At 44.3% G+C, this 20,660-nt stretch overlaps 1 protein-coding gene across 1 annotated transcript in view; it reads left to right on the forward strand.

The window, feature by feature from the left end:
- The first annotated feature begins 3,495 nt into the window (after positions 1–3,495).
- OCRL (OCRL inositol polyphosphate-5-phosphatase) overlaps positions 3,496–20,660 on the forward strand; it is a 65,053-nt gene continuing 47,888 nt past the window's right edge. The window contains 4 exon segments of the mRNA XM_075836724.1: positions 3,496–3,697; positions 8,532–8,611; positions 12,224–12,303; positions 14,192–14,230. Coding sequence (XP_075692839.1) covers positions 3,662–3,697; positions 8,532–8,611; positions 12,224–12,303; positions 14,192–14,230 — 235 coding nt within the window. The 5' untranslated portion in view covers positions 3,496–3,661.

Here is a 20,660-nt window from a genome sequence, read left to right on the forward strand (position 1 = left end):
AGAGAATTCTAGCCGAAAAAAAACACCAAATTGTGCTGCAGTTTTTCCTGCGGAAAACAGGTTAAAAAACAAAAAGCTCATACCTCATGCACACAAACATATTTTTTTCCTTCTGTAAATACAGGTCCTGGGTCACACGTATTCGACCCGTATTTACAGGCACGTTTTCGCTGCAAAATTACACTGCAGTAATCGGCAGCCCCTTCTCCCTATCAGTGCAGGATAGAGAGAAGGGACAGCACTTTCCCTAGTGAAAGTAAAATAATTTCCTACTTACCGGCCGTTGTCTTGGTGACGCGTCCCTCTTTCGGCATCCAGCCCGACCTCCCTGGATGACGCGGCAGTCCATGTGACCGCTGCAGCCTGTGATTGGCTGCAGCCTGTGATCGGCCTGTGATTGGCTGCAGCCTGTGATTGGCCTGTGATTGGCTGCAGCCTGTGATTGGCCTGTGATTGGCTGCAGCCTGTGATTGGCCTGTGATTGGCTGCAGCCTGTGATTGGCCTGTGATTGGCTGCAGCCTGTGATTGGCCTGTGATTGGCTGCAGCCTGTGATTGGCCTGTGATTGGCTGCAGCCGTCACTTAGACTGAAACGTCATCCCGGGAAGCCGGACTGGAGACAGAAGCAGGGAGTTCTCGGTAAGTATGAACTTATATTTTTTTTACAGGTTGATGTATATTGTGATCGGTAGTCACTGTCCCGGGTGCAGAAACAGTTACTGCCGATCGCGTAACTCTTTCAGCACCCTGGACAGTGACTATTTACTGACGTCTCCTAGCAACGCTCCCGTCATTACGGGATCTCCATAGACTTCTATGGGCTGCCCGTGCCATAATAACGGGCTAAAATAGGACATGTTCTATATTTTTCAACGGCCCGGGCACCTTCCCGTAAGCATACGGGGAGGTACCCGTGGCCAATAGAAGTCTATGGGCCCGTGATTACGGGCGTTTTTACATTCGTGTGCATGGGGCCTGAACCGTAGTTGTGGCGACGCGTCCCTCTGCCGTCCTGCAGCTCGGCCTCCTCGATAACGTTTCATCCCATGTGACCGCTGCAGCCTGTGATTGGATATAGGACGTCAGAGGGTCGCGTCGCCATGACTACTGGTAAGTATAACCATTTTTTATTTTTTCTGAGTTGCGATTTTTGCGGCGGAATCTCAGCTTTTCCACCGCAAAAATCGCAAAACATCTGCCATGTGCTGCAGGTATTACCTTTCATTGAATTCAATAGGAAAAACCCAGCGATTCCGCAGCATAAATTGACAAGTTGAGGATTAAAAAAACGCACCGCAGGTCAATTTATGAACGTTTTTTCTGCGTTTTATTTACACAGAATTCTTCAAATCTCATCCAGTCTGCCGCTACCGTATTTGCTGCGGATATTCTGCACTGAAATACATCGCCGGGAAATCTGCAGTATTTATGCTACGTGTGAACGTACAAAAAGTGGCTGAAAATGACGAGTCTTTCTTTAAGGGAAGGCCGTGTTCACACAGAGTTTTTTTGCCGGCACAAATATCTGCCTCAAAATTTCTTCAGGCATTCTGAGGCAGATTTTGACCTGCCTGCAAATCCTTGCCATGATTTTTCCCTGCGGACATTGAGCGCCGTGGTCAAAAAATTTAGCGAAAAACGCTCTTTCTGCCTACCGTTGATTTCAATGGGAGATCAGAGGCTGAACCGCAGCAAGAAGAAGCATGCCGCTTTTTTTTTTACCGCGAGTGGCTAAAAAACAGCGGAAAAAACGCCCGGTTTCGAAATTTTTTGCCACGTATTTCCAAGTCGAAATCAGCGTAAAAAACCCCGGTGTGAACTGGGCCGAATAACGCTTGAAGCTTAAAATGACGTTTATTTTGAGGCTTTTCTTATGTAGTGTCAATAGAAAATCATCTCCAAAAACGACTCGAGAAGCCACATCCGTATTTTCATTGGCCTTTTTTGAAATTCTGCAGCGTAAAAATAATAAGCCTCGTGTGAACAGCGCGTCGATGGGAAACTGTGTGCAGGTTTATTTCGAGTGCATGTTGGAGCGTAAAACGAGGCTTTGACGCTCCGAAATCAGCCGTGTGAGCACATCCCCCGATCACATATATACAGAAGACTGAGGCAGAAAACACGAGGATAATATCAAGAGGGAAAACAGCCTCTGAGTCCAGGTTTGTGCTCCTATTAAGCCCGGACTCCGGCTGTAAGGCAACGAACGTCAGCAGGAGCCCTCCATTTTGATCACATGGTGTGCGCCCACCTGCCACGACAAAACGACCTTATATGGAGTCCCTCCTCCCACCTGCCACGACAAAACGACCTTATATGGAGTCCCTCCTCCCACCTGCCACGACAAAACGACCTTATATGGAGTCCCTCCTCCCACCTGCCACGACAAAACGACCTTATATGGAGTCCCTCCTCCCACCTGTCCAAGGCTGTTTTTAACCCTTTCCCGACATTTGATGTAACTGTACGTCACGGCCAGGAAAGAGGAGCATAAAGCGGCAGAGCCCGATCCATACCCAGTTACCGTATGTTGCTGTTTAACCACTTAGATGCTGCAGTTGTAGCGAACGCGTGTTAGAAAGAGGGGGAGTCCCTCCAAGATCCCATTGCCCCCCCCCTCGCGGCGTGATCTGCTGGTGGTTGTCATGGCAGCCGGGGACCAATGAAGATCTGGCGTCTGTCTGCTCATTTTTAGCATAGATTATAGTGGGTGGTGCCGGTATCTAACGATCGCTGGTTCAAGTCACCCGTGGAGAGTAAAAAAATAAAAAAAAAGTAGAACAAGAGTTAAAGTTTTTCATAATATAGAAAAAAAATATTAAAAGGAAAAAAGACCTTTTCCCATTTCTCTCTTAAAGTAATGTAAACAATAAACATAAATGGTATGGCGGCGTCCGTAAAAGCCTGAACTACTGTAATGTAACGTTACTTTACCCGCACGGTGAACGTCGTAAAAAAAAATAATAAATAAAAACCCAGAATCGCTGTTTTTGGTCACCTCGCTTTTAAAAAAACATTTAATAAAAAGTCATCAAAATGTCGCACGTAGCCCAAAATGGTACCAATAAAAAGTACAGCTCGTCCCACAAAAAACAAGCCCTCAGACCGCTTCATCCACAGAAAAATAAACCTTGTATGACTTTTGTAATACGGGGAGGAAAAATAAAATGTAAACTGAAAATGAAAAACAAATGTCTCAAGAAGTTAAAGGCCTCGTTCAGACAGCGGTAATGTAGACGCGTTTCATCATATCCGGCCCCCGTGCTGCTACATAATGTAAATACACTCGCAGTCGGGCCGAGATTTCCGGTAGTCATCTGCTAAGATCCGGCCGCATTAGGGCAGTGTGAATGAGGCCTTATTGCCATATATATTACTGTTCCTCCTCCCTGCGGCCGCCGCCATCTTACTGGAGGAAAATATTTACAGCAGACAGGACATGTGACATAGATGGTGAGTCATGTGACAGGTATTGGGTCACGTGACGGCTGTGTCAGGTAACTGTAGTTGTAGTGAGCGCAGCTCATCGCAAGGTGGAAGCAGCATCAGCATCTGACGGACGCACGTAATGAAGTCACGGTAGGGGGTGGAGCTGTGAGGCCGGGAACAGAGGCCTGACAGGGAGTGGTGGGGAGAGACTGAGGCTTCTGTGACCGGAGACATGGAGCAGCCGCGGCCCCAGCCCGGGGGTGACCCGGTATCCTTTATGTGATGTCTGAGGGTTGTACGTGTACACAAGACTGGATCTATGGGTTATATATATGTACACACAGGACTGGATCTATGGATCATACATGTACACACAGGACAGGATCTATAGATCATATATGTGCACACAGGACTGGATCTATGGATCATACATGTACACACAGGACTGGATCTATGGATCATACATGTACACACAGGACTGGATCTATGGATCATACATGTACACACAGGACAGGATCTATGGATCATACATGTACACACAGGACTGGATCTATGGATCATACATGTACACACAGGACTGGATCTATGGATCATACATGTACACACAGGACAGGATCTATGGGTTATATATATGTACACACAGGACTGGATCTATGGATCATACATGTACACACAGGACAGGATCTATAGATCATACTTGTATACACAGGACTAGATCTATGGATCATACATGTACACACAGGACTAGATCTATGGATCATACATGTACACACAGGACTGGATCTATGGGTTATATATATGTACACACAGGACAGGATCTATGGGTCATACATGTACACACAGGACAGGATCTATGGGTTATATATATGTACACACAGGACTGGATCTATGGATCATACATGTACACACAGGACAGGATCTATAGATCATACTTGTATACACAGGACTAGATCTATGGATCATACATGTACACACAGGACTAGATCTATGGATCATACATGTACACACAGGACTGGATCTATGGGTTATATATATGTACACACAGGACAGGATCTATGGGTCATACATGTACACACAGGACAGGATCTATAGATCATATATGTACACACAGGACAGGATCTATAGATCATACATGTACACACAGGACTGGATCTATAGATCATACATGTATACACAGGACTAGATCTATGGATCATACATGTACACACATGACTAGATCTATGGATCATACATGTACACACAGGACAGGATCTATAGATCATACATGTACACACAGGACAGGATCTATAGATCATACATGTACACACAGGACTGGATCTATGGATCATACATGTACACACAGGACAGGATCTATGGATCATACATGTACACACAGGACTGGATCTATGGATCATACATGTACACACAGGACTGGATCTATGGATCATACATGTACACACAGGACAGGATCTATGGGTTATATATATGTACACACAGGACTGGATCTATGGATCATACATGTACACACAGGACAGGATCTATAGATCATACTTGTATACACAGGACTAGATCTATGGATCATACATGTACACACAGGACTAGATCTATGGATCATACATGTACACACAGGACTGGATCTATGGGTTATATATATGTACACACAGGACAGGATCTATGGGTCATACATGTACACACAGGACAGGATCTATGGGTTATATATATGTACACACAGGACTGGATCTATGGATCATACATGTACACACAGGACAGGATCTATAGATCATACTTGTATACACAGGACTAGATCTATGGATCATACATGTACACACAGGACTAGATCTATGGATCATACATGTACACACAGGACTGGATCTATGGGTTATATATATGTACACACAGGACAGGATCTATGGGTCATACATGTACACACAGGACAGGATCTATAGATCATATATGTACACACAGGACAGGATCTATAGATCATACATGTACACACAGGACTGGATCTATAGATCATACATGTATACACAGGACTAGATCTATGGATCATACATGTACACACATGACTAGATCTATGGATCATACATGTACACACAGGACAGGATCTATAGATCATACATGTACACACAGGACAGGATCTATAGATCATACATGTACACACAGGACTGGATCTATGGATCATACATGTACACACAGGACTGGATCTATGGATCATACATATACACACAGAATTGGATCTATAGATCATATATGTACACACAGTACTGGATCTATAGATCATATATGTACACACAGGACTAGATCTATAGATCATACATGTACACACAGGACTGGATCTATAGATCATACATGTACACACAAGACTAGATCTATAGATCATATATGTACACACAGGACTAGATCTATAGATCATACATGTACACACAGGACTGGATCTATAGATCATACATGTACACACAGGACTGGATCTATAGATCATACATGTACTCACAGGACTGGATCTATAGATCATACATGTACACACAGGACTAGATCTATAGATCATACATGTACACACAGGACTGGATCTATGGATCATACATGTACACACAGGACTGGATCTATGGATCATACATGTACACACAGGACTGGATCTATGGATCATACATGTACACACAGGACTGGATCTATAGATCATACATGTACACACAGGACTGGATCTATAGATCATACATGTACACACAGGACTGGATCTATAGATCATACATGTACACACAGGACTAGATCTATAGATCATATATGTACACACAGGACTGGATCTATAGATCATACATGTACACACAGGACTGGATCTATAGATCATACATGTACACACAGGACTGGATCTATAGATCATACATGTACTCACAGGACTGGATCTATAGATCATACATGTACACACAGGACTAGATCTATAGATCATACATGTACACACAGGACTGGATCTATGGATCATACATGTACACACAGGACAGGATCTATGGATCATACATGTACACACAGGACTGGATCTATAGATCATACATGTACACACAGGACTGGATCTATAGATCATACATGTACACACAGGACTGGATCTATAGATCATACATGTATACACAGGACTAGATCTATGGATCATACATGTACTCACAGGACAGGATCTATGGATCATACATGTACACACAGGACTGGATCTATAGATCATACATGTACTCACAGGACAGGATCTATGGATCATACATGTACACACACGACTAGATCTATAGATCATACATGTACACACAGGACTGGATTTATAGATCATACATGTACACACAGGACTAGATCTATAGATCATACATGTACACACAGGACTGGATCTATAAATCATACATGTACACACAGGACTGAATCTATGGATCATACATGTACTCACAGGACTGGATCTATAGATCATACATGTACACACAGGACTAGATCTATAGATCATACATGTATACACAGGACTAGATCTATGGATCATACATGTACTCACAGGACAGGATCTATGGATCATACATGTACACACACGACTAGATCTATAGATCATACATGTACACACAGGACTGGATCTATAGATCATACATGTACACACAGGACTGGATCTATAGATCATACATGTACACACAGGACTGGATCTATAGATCATACATGTACACACAGGACTGGATCTATAGATCAAACATGTACACACACAACTAGATCTATAGATCATACATGTACACACAGGACTGGATCTATAAATCATACATGTACACACAGGACTGGATCTATGGATCATACATGTACACACAGGACTGGATCTATAGATCATACATGTACACACAGGACTGGATCTATAGATCATACATGTACTCACAGGACTGGATCTATAGATCATACATGTACACACAGGACTAGATCTATAGATCATACATGTATACACAGGACTAGATCTATGGATCATACATGTACTCACAGGACAGGATCTATGGATCATACATGTACACACACGACTAGATCTATAGATCATACATGTACACACAGGACTGGATTTATAGATCATACATGTACACACAGGACTAGATCTATAGATCATACATGTACACACAGGACTGGATCTATAAATCATACATGTACACACAGGACTGAATCTATGGATCATACATGTACACACAGGACTGAATCTATGGATCATACATGTACACACAGGACAGGATCTATGGATCATACATGTACACACAGGACAGGATCTATGGATCATACATGTACACACAGGACAGGATCTATAAATCATACATGTACACACAGGACTGAATCTATGGATCATACATGTCATAAACAACAGTTTACTTATAAAATTGAGCTACATAAAAAGTTTAGTCACTTTCTGGATTTATCACTTTTCTTCTACTTCTTGTAATTAGTTTGAGATTACAGCAGGTTTTCTGTTACTGAGCAGTGCATTGTGGGATCTGATGACAGAGGAATAGTTGGGTCTCGTTCACACTTGAGTATTTTGGTTCAGTATTTGGAAGACAAAACCAGGAGTGGATCCTGCACAGAGAAGTATAAGGGGAAGATTTTCACGTCTTTCGTGTTTTGGACCCATTCCTGGTTTTGGCTTTCATATATTGAAGTAAAATACTGAACAGAATACTGTCGTGTGCATGAGGCCTTAGGGTTAGTTCACACGTGGCAGATTTTTTTGCAGACAGCCCCAGTCTCATTTATGGAATGGATTTTTCAGTCGCAGTAATTTATGCAACGACTCCGCCGCGTGTGAATTTATTCTTAGAGCCAAGTTACGCACCGGACAACAAAGTAGAAATAAACCTCTGTCTGTTACTAAGTGCAACTAACAGATTTTTGGAAGCTGCTCTGGTTGTAACTGGAGAAAATTACATTGAATAAGTCAGTGCAAAATATTTGTATGTAGGTGATTTGCGATCCATGAGGCCATTTTTTTTCTGCTGCGTGTTCAAGACTTCGTATTCCAGTTCCTGCGCCTTCACTGACCTTCTGACCTGCCTGATTTTGCTGCCAGGGTTGTTCCCCTTTAAGAATCCCTTTCTTTACAGATGTTACTACAAAAAATTTAATAATTTCCTTTACTCGTTGCACATGTCGTGGAGGGCACTGAGGTCACACTGGGGAAGAAGGTGCCGTGTATGCTGATCCTGAACCAGCGCGACGGACAATACGTGTAAGTACTGCAGTCCTATGGAAAACCACAGTTGTGCTAAATGTCAATCTCAACTCTGCTACATCTGTTTTATTGTGGTTTCTGCTGCAGTTTATGGATGTTTTCACTTCTGAACCTCATTTTTCATGTTAGTCAATGTAGAAGTTGAGTCACTGTGTAAATACATTACTTATTCTATACTGATCCTGAGTTACATTCTGTATTATACTCCAGAGCTGCACTCACTATTCTGCTGGTGGAGTCACTGTACATACATTACATTACTTATCCTGTACTGATCCTGAGTTACATTCTGTATTATACTCCAGAGCTGCACTCACTATTCTGCTGGTGGAGTCACTGTGTACATACATGACATTACTTATCCTGTACTGATCCTGAGTTACATCCTTTATTATACTCCAGAGCTGCACTCACTATTCTGCTGGTGGAGTCACTGTGTACATACATTACATTACTTATCCTGTACTGATCCTGAGTTATATCCTGTATTATACTCCAGAGCTGCACTCACTATTCTGCTGGTTGAGTCACTGTGTACATACATTACATTACTTATCCTGTACTGATCCTGAGTTACATTCTGTATTATACTCCAGAGCTGCACTCACTATTCTGCTGGTGGAGACACTGTGTACATACATTACATGACTTATCCTGTACTGATCCTGAGTTACATCCTGTATTATACTCCAGAGCTGCACTCACTATTCTGCTGGTGGAGTCACTGTGTACATACATTACATTACTTATTCTATACTGATTCTGAGTTACATCCTGTATTATACTCCAGAGCTGCACTCACTATTCTGCTGGTTGAGTCACTGTGTACATACATTACATTACTTATCCTGTACTGATCCTGAGTTATATCCTGTATTATACTCCAGAGCTGCACTCACTATTCTGCTGGTGGAGTCACTGTGTACATACATTACATTACTTATCCTGTACTGATCCTGAGTTATATCCTGTATTATACTCCAGAGCTGCACGCACTATTCTGCTGGTGGAGTCACTGTGTACATACATTACATTACTTATCCTGTACTGATCCTGAGTTATATCCTGTATTATACTCCAGAGCTGTACTCACTATTCTGCTGGTGGAGTCACTGTGTACATACATTACATTACTTATCCTGTACTGATCCTGAGTTACATCCTGTATTATACTCCAGAGCTGCACTCACTATTCTGCTGGTGGAGTCACTGTGTACATTTACATTACATTACTTATCCTGTACTGATCCTGAGTTACATCCTGTATTATACTCCAGAGCTGCACTCACTATTCTGCTGGTTGAGTCACTGTGTACATACATTACTTATCCTGTACTGATCCTGAGTTACATCCTGTATTAGGGCATGCCCCCACGTGGCGGATTTCCTCCGCAACTGTCCGCATCAATGCCGCACAGATTCTGCTGCGGATCTGCCCAAAATGTGCAGTAAATTGATGCGGACTAGCTGCTGCGGACTGCGGTAAAAGTACTTCCCTTCTCCCTATCAGTGCAGGATAGAGAGAAGGGACAGCACTTTCCCTTGTGAAAGTCAAAGAAATTCATACTTACCGGCCGTTGTCTTGGTGATGCGTCCCTCCTTCGGCATCCAGCCCGAACTCCCTGGATGACGCGGCAGTCCATGTGACCGCTGCAGCCTGTTATTGGCCTGTGATTGGCTGCAGCCGTCACTTAGACTGAAACGTCATCCTGGGAAGCCGGACTGGAGACAGAAGCAGGGAGTTCTCGGTAAGTATGAACTTCTATTTTTTTACAGGTTGCTGTATATTGGGATCGGTAGTCACTGTCCAGGGTGCAGAAACAGTTACTGCCGATCGCTTAACTCTTTCAGCACCCTGGACAGTGACTATTTACTGACGTCTCCTAGCAACGCTCCCGTAATTCCGGGAGCCCCATTGACTTCCTCAGTCTGGCTGTAGACCTAGAAATACATAGGTCCAGCCAGAATGAAGAAATGTCATGTCAAAAAAGCAAGACGCATCCGCAGCACACATAACATGTGCATGACAGCTGCGGACTTCATTGTGGAAATTAGAATCTCCATTGAAGTCAATGGAGAAATTCCGCCATGAGTCCGCAACCAGTCCGCCACTGCTCCGCAACAGACAGAGCATGCTGCGGACACCAAATTCCGCTCCGCAGCCTATGCTCCGCAGCGGAATTTTACGCATCGTCTAAATGAACACTTCTAAATTAAAGTGGAAGTCAATGGAGAAACGGCTCCGCTGCGGATTAACGCTGCGGAGTGTCCGCAGCGGAATTTAAGTGAAATTCTGCCACGTGTGAACCCAGCCTCACTATTCTGCTGGTGGAGTCACTGTGTACATACATTACTTATCCTGTACTGATCCTGAGTTATATCCTGTATTATACTCCAGAGCTGCACTCACTATTCTGCTGGTGGAGTCACTGTGTACATACATTACATTACTTATCCTGTACTGATCCTGAGTTACATCCTGTATTATACTCCAGCGCTGCACTCACTATTCTGCTGGTGGAGTCACTGTGTACATACATTACTTATCCTGTACTGATCCTGAGTTATATCCTGTATTATACTCCAGCGCTGCACTCACTATTCTGCTGGTGGAGTCACTGTGTACATACATTACTTATCCTGTACTGATCCTGAGTTACATCCTGTATTATACTCCAGAGCTGCACTCACTATTCTGCTGGTGGAGTCACTGTGTACACACATGATGTTACTTATCCTGTACTGATCCTGAGTTACTTTCTGTATTATACTCCAGAGCTGCACTCACTATTCTGCTGGTGGAGTCACTGTGTACATACATTACATTACTTATCCTGTACTGATCCTGAGTCACATCCTGTATTATACTCCAGAGCTGCACTCACTATTCTGCTGGTGGACTCACTGTGTACATACATTACATTACTTATCCTGTACTGATCCTGAGTTACATCCCGTATTATACTCCAGGGCTGCACTCACTATTCTGCAAGCTTCAGTTTTGTAATCTCCCAGCATTCCCTGCTTGTTCAGTGTCTGCCAAAACTTCCTGTGGTGATTTTTCATTCTGTAGATTTTTCTTTAAGATGAACTCTCCCGGCAGTGTAGGAGCTCCGCTGAGGTGTTGGGTTTACATTTATTTGTTCCGTCCAGACAGTTGTTTTTAGCCTGAGCCGGACACAACTGATGACATTTATGGCACCGGTCCAGCGTTTATAGCCGGACAGTAAAATGCTGCGTGCAATGTTCTGTCCGGTGCCGATGCAATTTATGCCAGAAACAATCCGATAGGAGAGGAAGGGTCAGTTTTGGCATCGGTTTTCTTCCGGCACTCTGGTACCACGCCGGATATAAACAACCAGCAGAATTGTGAGTCTTTTTGTAGTCTGTTACCATGGAGACACATCGGTCTAGATAGGAGCTGCAGACACAAAACTGTAGGATATTTGTAATCAGGACTGTTTTCAAAGTTTCTTGTTTGTTTATTTTAAATGCATTGGAATAATTCAAATTGGTTGCAAAAGTCGACAAACCCTGAAAATCTGGAGAATCCCTTTAATTTATCCAGCGCTCCATCGAGTCAGTGACCGTTGTTTTCTCTCCTGTCAGGTTGACTATACGGACGGACGGAAAATCTGCGGCCAATGAGGAAATCTTCCCGATAACCAGCAGCTTCAAGTGTGTTCAAGGTAAAGACTTAACTGTCGCTTCTCCTGCCGCCCCCTCACTGACGCGCTTCTAGTACATTCCTCGGATCCTCCGCTCCCTGCGCGCAGTCGCCAGGACTAGTTTAAGCCCTTGGACTATGACTGTGCGGCCTTCACAGTATGTCGGGTTATTATGGGGGTTATATACTTTTTTTTTTCACCCCCATCTTTTATCTAATTGAAGCTCCCCAGTCCGGATGGAAGTAAAATATCCCTTTGCCCCTCCCCCTCTGCCTTCAGACTCCGCACCTCAGCAGCAGCCTGTAGTCTGCAGGTTCTTGTATATTGGGTTAATAGATGGAGGAGGAAGGGGAGCTTAGATTTTGCTTGCAGCTCCGGCTTTTGTTTTCCAGTCACTCCTGCCGGTAATGATAGGAGGATTCATAGACAAATTCCTTTAATCCGACATTCACTAGTCCAGAAAGTCTGATAATCCGGCACTTTCCTCCTCAGAACCGCAATAAAATAAGGAGTTTCAGGCCAGTTTCACATGAGGGTAATACAGGTGCTTTTTTACGCCTTTATTACGGACACAACACTTGGACCTCCCGCGGTTCATGGGATCAGGAGTTGGAGTGCCATAGGAGCCTATGGTGCTCTAACTCCGGCTTCCGATGAATCGTGGGTGTTTTTCATCCGTAAAAAGACGTGAAAAGTCTGTATTACGCTTGTGTGAAATCGGCCGGCGGGTGCTGGTATGTGCAATGGCCGTGCTGCGGTGTTGTAATGCGGTTTTTGGCATCTATAGAAAACCGCGGAACACCGTCTGCGTGTACGGACAGAACGAAGGAATCCGAAATAAAAAAAAAACTTATTTTGGGCTCCGGGTCTTGATTATTTGCCGTCCTCTTCTCTGACTGTCCAGTAATACAGATTATCTGATAATCCAGCACCTATCCGGTTCCATTAATGCCGGATTAAAGGAATGTTACTGTATCTTGTATATATTGGTGGTGTATTGAGCCGCAGCGGACAGGACCCCCATATAAGGTGCCACCCTAGGAAATGTTTATGAGCGTCACTTTAAGGGTATGTTCACACACCGCGTTAAAGGGGTTGTCCAGTCCCTAAAAATTAATGGCCTATCCTCAGGACAGGCCATTAATAGCTGATGGTTCGGGGTCTGACTCCCGGGATCCCCCGCCGACCAGTTGTTTTGAAGGGGTTGCAGAGCCCGTACTAGCGCTGTACCCCCTACATTTCTTCTCTGAAGGGTCGTCCCGCGTACAGCAGCGATTCACAGATATTGCGGCCGCCGTCTCCCATTCGCTTCAATTGGAGAAAATGCCTGTGAATCGCAACGTATAGAAAAATGTTGCATTTTTTGCGGTGGAGAAGCTGCGGTTCCGCCGCAAACATCGCAAATCAGAAATAAACCATAACTTTCGTAGTGACGCGCTCCTCTGCCCTCCGTGCAGCCCGGCCTCCTCAGGTAAAGTTTCATCCCATGTGACTGCTGCAACCAATCACAGCCTGCAGCAGTCACATGGGCTGCTGCGTCAAACCTGGGGGGACGGGCTGCACCGAGCGCAGAGGAACGCGTCGCTATGACAATGCCTGGGGGGGGGGGGGGGGGGTTAGTATTAACTTTTTTCTTCCAGCAGGATTTCTGGAGATTCTGCCTGAAAATCGACCCCACAGTTTGGTGCGTTTTTTTTTAACCAGAACTCCCTGCGGGTTCCGGGTCGGATATGCTGCGTGTCAGCCCTGTGTGAACATACCCCAAGTGCGTCACGTCTTCCCCTTGGTGACTGATTACAGAATAACTATATATTCGACTTACGTCATCACTCCGCAGCTTCCTGCCCCTCCCCCGGCTCTTCCATCTTCTCTCATCTTCTAACCCGTTCTCCTTTCTTGTATCTTCCAGAGGCAGAGGAGACTCTTCTCATTGACATTCCCACTAACAGTACGTATCAGATTTCCACTTTCCTTTATCACGTTACCCCGGGGGGGCGTTGCAGTTCTGAAGGAACGATGTTTGTGGCCCCTCGGGGTCCCCAGCAGTACAGCTGTGTGAGCGGCTCCTGTCCTGTCACGACTCAGCAGCTGATCATTTCAATGGGTTGTAGGTTGTATTGTGGGACCCCTAGAGCCCCTCCGGCTCTCGTCTCTGGCTGATGGGGTGGGGGGGTGTTTATCCTATTACCCCCCCCCCATATATCTGAATTCTTCATATAGAAAGGGGTCGTCCAGTTTTATGTAAAGGAAGCTTAATCGCTGTATATGGAAAGTTATTCCGCTTTCTAATTAATAAACTTTTGTTTCTCCTTTAACAATTTCAAGATCTCTGCTTGCAGTCAATGAATGAAAAAAAAATTGTTTACGTCCTGAGGCTGAAAACTCTTCCTGTTTACTTGGCAAGGGTGCGCGGTTGTTACGGTGTTATTGCTTTTCTATTGAGCCCTCCAACTTTTGACCTACAAACCAAGGCTAAAGTACTTGTCCTGACCTAGTCCTGCTCACACAGTTGCAAGGTTTGTTACTAGTGAGAGCTCCGATGACGCTGTAATGGGTCAATTGAACATGATCTGGATTGGTTTTCATGCTCTGGAGATAAATAAATGTTTCCATTCACTGACAGCAAGCAGAAGCCCTGAAATGTGTAATTGAAGCTCAAAATATGATAGAAAGTTGCAGATGTTTTCACTGTAGAATAATTTTGCTCTACTATTCTTGGTCTTGGCCGCCATGTGAGCGCGCGTCTTCTCCGCTGAGGTCTTCATGTTCGTGATTTCTGTGCTTGTCTTCATCTTGGTTTTTTTCGTCTTCTCACACCTTGCCCTTTGTCTCTGGGTCTTCCCATGTGTCCAGTTCGGGGCGCAGCTTCCGTCTTTCCTTCCTTGTTCCCTCAGGCTGGACGGTTCTCGACTTCGTTTTCGTAGACTTTGTTTTCTTCTGTTCCGCGTTCTTCCTCCTTGTTGCTACACGTCTCAGTTTATTTTACTTTTGTTGGAATTTGAGAGCGTTGTCTGTCTTGGGAGACTGCGATTAATGAAATCTAGACTGCAGGCCGCTCGTTCTTAAAGTGAACCTCCCGTTTTATTGATTGTATTTGTCTAAACCAGTTTTACTAGTGAACAGAAGAAACTTGTGATGTGTTATTTGGGGAAATGATCGTCACCTTCCAGCGGCTTCTGCTGTGTAACAGAGTAAATAGGAGAGACAGAGGAGGGAGATGCAGCTGCAGTTCTATCTCTCCAGACATTTGATTGGCTCAGCACACACCCCAGCTCTGACATCGCACCAGGAAGAACCCGCCCACATAGTAGGCTTGGAGAGAGAAAATTAACCGGTTCAGGACCTGACCCCATTTAGCAATTTTTAGCACACGTTAGTTAAACGGCTATAACTTTTTTATTTGTTGGGCTAGCGACGTGATTTTTTTCTAAATTTTTTTCCGTAGACAATGCCGGTTTATGTTTTTTGTTTTTTTTTAATATTTAAACTATTTTCTGGTAACAATATAATTTTACCATAAAATAGACCTTTTATTTGTGATCGTCATTGTCTACCGTAAATTTTGGTATATTACATGTCCATTTTAGGGTAATTGGGTCAGGGCTAGTGATACGACAAGGGTTGGCGGGGGGGGGGGGGGGGAGTTTTTTTGGGTGGGTATTTTATGTGTATTTATTACTTTTTTTTTTTTTGCACCTTATTTTACTTTTATTATGTTATTATGTTCTGTCCCTCAAAGGTCAGAAAAGATGTTTGGGGGACTTTATTTTTTCTTCTTTTACACATTATGTTTTGCACAGCAGCCCCAGTTACAGGGTAAATCATCCCTCTCATAGTGACTATTGTCACTGATAGGACTGTGCTGGATCTAGTTAGACCCAGCAGCAGCCTGTCACTAACGGCTCCCGGCGATCATGTGACCAGTCACATGATGACCGGGACCAATAGGGGCTGCGGCGCTGCCTCTATTCATATACACAGCGATCATTGATCACTTTGTACAATTGATCTTAGACGATAGAATCAGGATTCCCGACATTCAGCTACCCGATCGCTCTGGTAGCCAGTTAAAGCCCGCTCCGTAAATGCAATATGGCGCGGGTTTTAAGGACCCGACCGCCGGACATTTATATACAGCCGGCGGTCGTGAACCGGTTAAAGAGGAGCTGTCACCTCACCAGACATTATTGTTTTACTAAATAATTGTATTACCCATGAAATAACAATTCTCAAGCATCTTTTTTTAGAACTCCACGTTGTGCCGTTCCTCTGTTATTCCTCTTAGAAATGTATGAATAAATTGACAATGAGGTGTTACCAGTTGGGGGTGTGTCCCTACACAGACTGATACTGTCCAATCAGTGCTGACAGAATGAGACTGTGTAGGGTAACACCCCTATGACAAGGGAAATGGTAACACCCAGTGTTTTTATTTATTCTTACATTTCTAGGAGGAATAACAGGGGAACGGCACAACACAGAATTATAAGAAAATACGTTCGAGAATTGTTATTTTATTGGGAGTACAAGTGATCACTGAAATAGACGAGTCAGGGGAGGGGAAAGGTTCTCTTTAAACGGGTTGTCCCATGATTCATATCCACAGGATAGGAGCTGAGTGTTTGATTGCTGGGGGCCGCACTGCTGGGACCTCCACCCCTCAATAGAACAGAAGTCCCAAACCCCCCCTGCTCCTTCTCATTCCTCACCCCACAGTGAGGAGAACTGGAGCTGAGGGGTCGATCATGCGCCTTCCGCTCTATTCACAGTTTGTGAGGCTGATGGAGACGGGGGAGGGATTGGGATTTTTTTTTTGTTCGTTCTTTAAAGCGGTCAGTACTTTCCATGTACCCAAAACAGTGTAAATGTCTGATATTTGCTCGTACTGAAGTGTCAGTTCCTGCTCCCATTTCATAGCTGCACTCGGTGCTTCAGATGTCTCCCAATTTCTGCTCCTCTCACAGACACAGAGAGAGAAGCTGCAGCTGCATCTCCCTCCTCTCCCTCCCTCCTGTCTAATATTTACTGTATTACACCAGGTGGATTTTTTAGGGGTGATTTAAGGAGGTTTGTGAACATTTACAGAGATCAGGGCAGGGAAAGGGGAACTACAGACTGCTGGAAGATGAGGAAGACGTCACTTTCCCATTATTATTATTATTATTATTATTATTATATATATATATATATATATATATATATATATTCTCCTGGATCACCGGTTTATGCAGAACCCAACGGAAAAAAACGGTAATAATTAATCCGCTAAGTCTATGTATCGTGTGTGTGTGTGTATATATATATATATATATATATATATATACACAAGTCCTATCATGAGTAGTTTTTGTGCAGCGCTTCTGCAGGAGTTTATATTCTTTGTTTGGCTTCTCTCTGCCCCGGGTGTTGATCTGTTGTTCTGTCCGCCTCACACCCCTCCATGCCGGTGACCGCTGCCGATCTGACGCCTCCGCCGCTCTCTTCCTGCACATCATATTTTACACAACTTCTTTGATGTTTGTGGTTTTGTTTGTACGTTCATGAAGTGTAAAGTGCGGCCGGGATCTGATATAGTGTTGAGTCAGAATGGGTCTTCAGCTTCTGGATGTAAATGATATTGTTCCCGTTCACTGACAGCAGTTGTGGCTTCGGCTTGTTCCACACACATAGCTTTTATAAAGATGCCACGTTTTTTGTGCGGTCAGATGTTACATTAAAGTCTATAGCGTAATACGAAGCCCCTACAGACCACGGGTGCGTTCATTATTCTTTCTACGTTCGTTTTCTAGTTTCGAAAAGTCGAAAATACCTCAAAGGCCACAATTTGCAGAATATAATCGCAGCTTTTCTGGCATTTGTGCCGCTTACAGTACTTTACTAGAAGTGGGTGGTGCTTAGCGGAAGGGGCGTGGTCTTCCACAGCCTGATACGTTGACTATAATTTACGATAGAAACTGCTGTCAATTATAGCGCAAATTGTAGATTTGGCCTTTGGCACACGAACGGCCGGAGATGTCTGTTATTAAAAGTCGTGCGCTTATTAATAAATTAGGCGCATCGTAGTCCAGCGCTGTTTAGATTAAGGCCTTGTTCACACGGGGTGTATTCGCGTTTTTTTCTGCATTTTGCACGTCAAAACAAGTCCAAAACGCATGCTTTAACATGACGTCAATGAGAAAACACATTACGGTGCTGACAACGCTTTTTTTTTACGCGCACGTGTTTAAGAAAATGCGTTGTGTAAAAAAGAAGCATCAGGTTAATTCCTGGCGACGAAAACACGCCTAATTACCATAGTCAATGGGAGTCCTAATTACCAAAAAAAGCGGCAAAAACGCCTGTACTTTAAAAAGCGTTTTGCAAAAACGCTAGCGTTTGTAACACGTTTGCACGTCATTCTTTTTTAACACCGTGTGAATAAGGCCTAAGACTGACCAATGAAACGCCAGTCTTTAATAAATCGCCAAAATCTCTTTTGTTTTAGTGGCTTTTCTAGGGTTAGTTTTTTTTTCTTCTGCTAATGTAACAAAATAAACGCTGAAAGCTGAAAAAAGCGTGTGGCCTTAGACTACGTTCACACGAGCGCGCGGATCTGGTCGGTGTGTGTTGCGTTATGCATCCGTGCGCTTTGCGAGTGGCATGCGTTATTCATTTTTTGTTTTCTATTGCTACATTGTATCCAGCTGCAGGGGAGCCAGTGTAATATATACTGTACGTATTCAATCATTCTCCATTATAGTCTGCGTATAGTCCCTCTCCTTTATAGACTGTGCACAGTCCCTCTCCTTTATGTGTGGATAGTCCCTCTCCCTTTATAGTCTGTGGATAGTCCCTCTCCTTTTATAGTCTGTGGATAGTCCCTCTCCTTTTATAGTCTGTGGATAGTCCCTCTCCCTTATAGTCTGTGGATAGTCCCTGTCCCTTATAGCCTGTGGATAGTCCCTCTCCCTTATAGCCTGTGGATAGTCCCTCTCCCTTATAGCCTGTGGATAGTCCCTCTCCCTTATAGCCTGTGGATAGTCCCTCTCCCTTATAGCCTGTGGATAGTCCCTCTCCCTTATAGTCTGTGGATAGTCCCTCTCCCTTATAGTCTGTGGATAGTCCCTCTCCCTTTATAGTCTGGATAGTCCCTCTCCTTTTATAGTCTGTGGATAGTCCCTCTCCCTTATAGTCTGTGGATAGTCCCTCTCCCTTATAGTCTGTGGATAGTCCCTCTCCCTTTATAGTCTGGATAGTCCCTCTCCTTTTATAGTCTGTGGATAGTCCCTCTCCCTTTATAGTCTGTGGATAGTCCCTCTCCCTTATAGTCTGTGGATAGTCCCTCTCCCTTATAGTCCCTCTCCGTTATATCCTATGCATAGTCCCTCAATTTAATAGCCTGTACATAGTCCCACTCCATTATAGCCTGTTCACAGTCCCTCAACGTTCTATCCTGTGCATAGTCCCTCACCGTTATAGCCTGGGCATGGTCCCTCTCCGTTATAGCCTGGTGCTCAGTTGTTTCTATACCCCCCCCCTGGATTTTAGGGGTGTTTGACGCTGGACCTCGGCGCTCTGTCACCTTCTTGCGTTGCCGTTAAGGGCAGAGGACCGGGTTATTCAGCTTCGGAGTCTCGGGAAGCTGAAGACGTCACAGTCCAGCACCTCCGGGCACAGGTGACCCCTCCGCCACTCCCCACCCCCATTACAATGGATCCTCTGATTACCCAGCAGCAGTATATATTACATATATCTGTTACACCTGCAGCGGCGTTTATCCGGTCGGTGTCGGGACTTGGCTCCTGTCATAGGGACTAACACAAAGCAATTTGAGGATTTGTCCTTGTAAAATATGATCCCAGTAATGAGCGTCCTGCTAGCCGTGGGGTGACGCACGCGTTCCAGTCTCCGGTTATCAGCTCTTATCTCGCTGTTTTCCTGCTTTCTCTATCCCATGTTTTACCTGTAAATTTTAAAGTGACAGCGCAGGTTTAACTCCTGACATGCCACACAGATCACAAAAGGGCCCCGGGATCTCTGAGGTCATGTGACCTGCCCGACAAGTAGACCTGAATAGGGCAGTAATGTGCCCGGGGCCTAAGCTCATGTTTTCCCCTCCCCCGATAATGACGCGTATTTCTAACGTCTACGTCTGTAACATGTAAACAAGTGACTTGACGTTTTGTATCTTCCTGCGGTTTAATGTGTAGAAAATAGATACATTGTAGCCGCTTCCTTATCTGTCGCCGCTCGTTTCTCGCACAGGACTGATTCTGCCACCTCCAGTAGTTCACACGTTGCGTCCGAGGTGCGGCTGCGATGTGAACAAAAATGCGCTGACCACTTTTTGCCATTAATTGGCGTGCTTTTAAAAAATGATTGTAAATGAGCGCGTAGAC

Source organism: Rhinoderma darwinii, chromosome 8 (assembly GCF_050947455.1).
Source record: "Rhinoderma darwinii isolate aRhiDar2 chromosome 8, aRhiDar2.hap1, whole genome shotgun sequence".
Taxonomy (NCBI): Eukaryota; Metazoa; Chordata; class Amphibia; order Anura; family Rhinodermatidae; genus Rhinoderma; species Rhinoderma darwinii.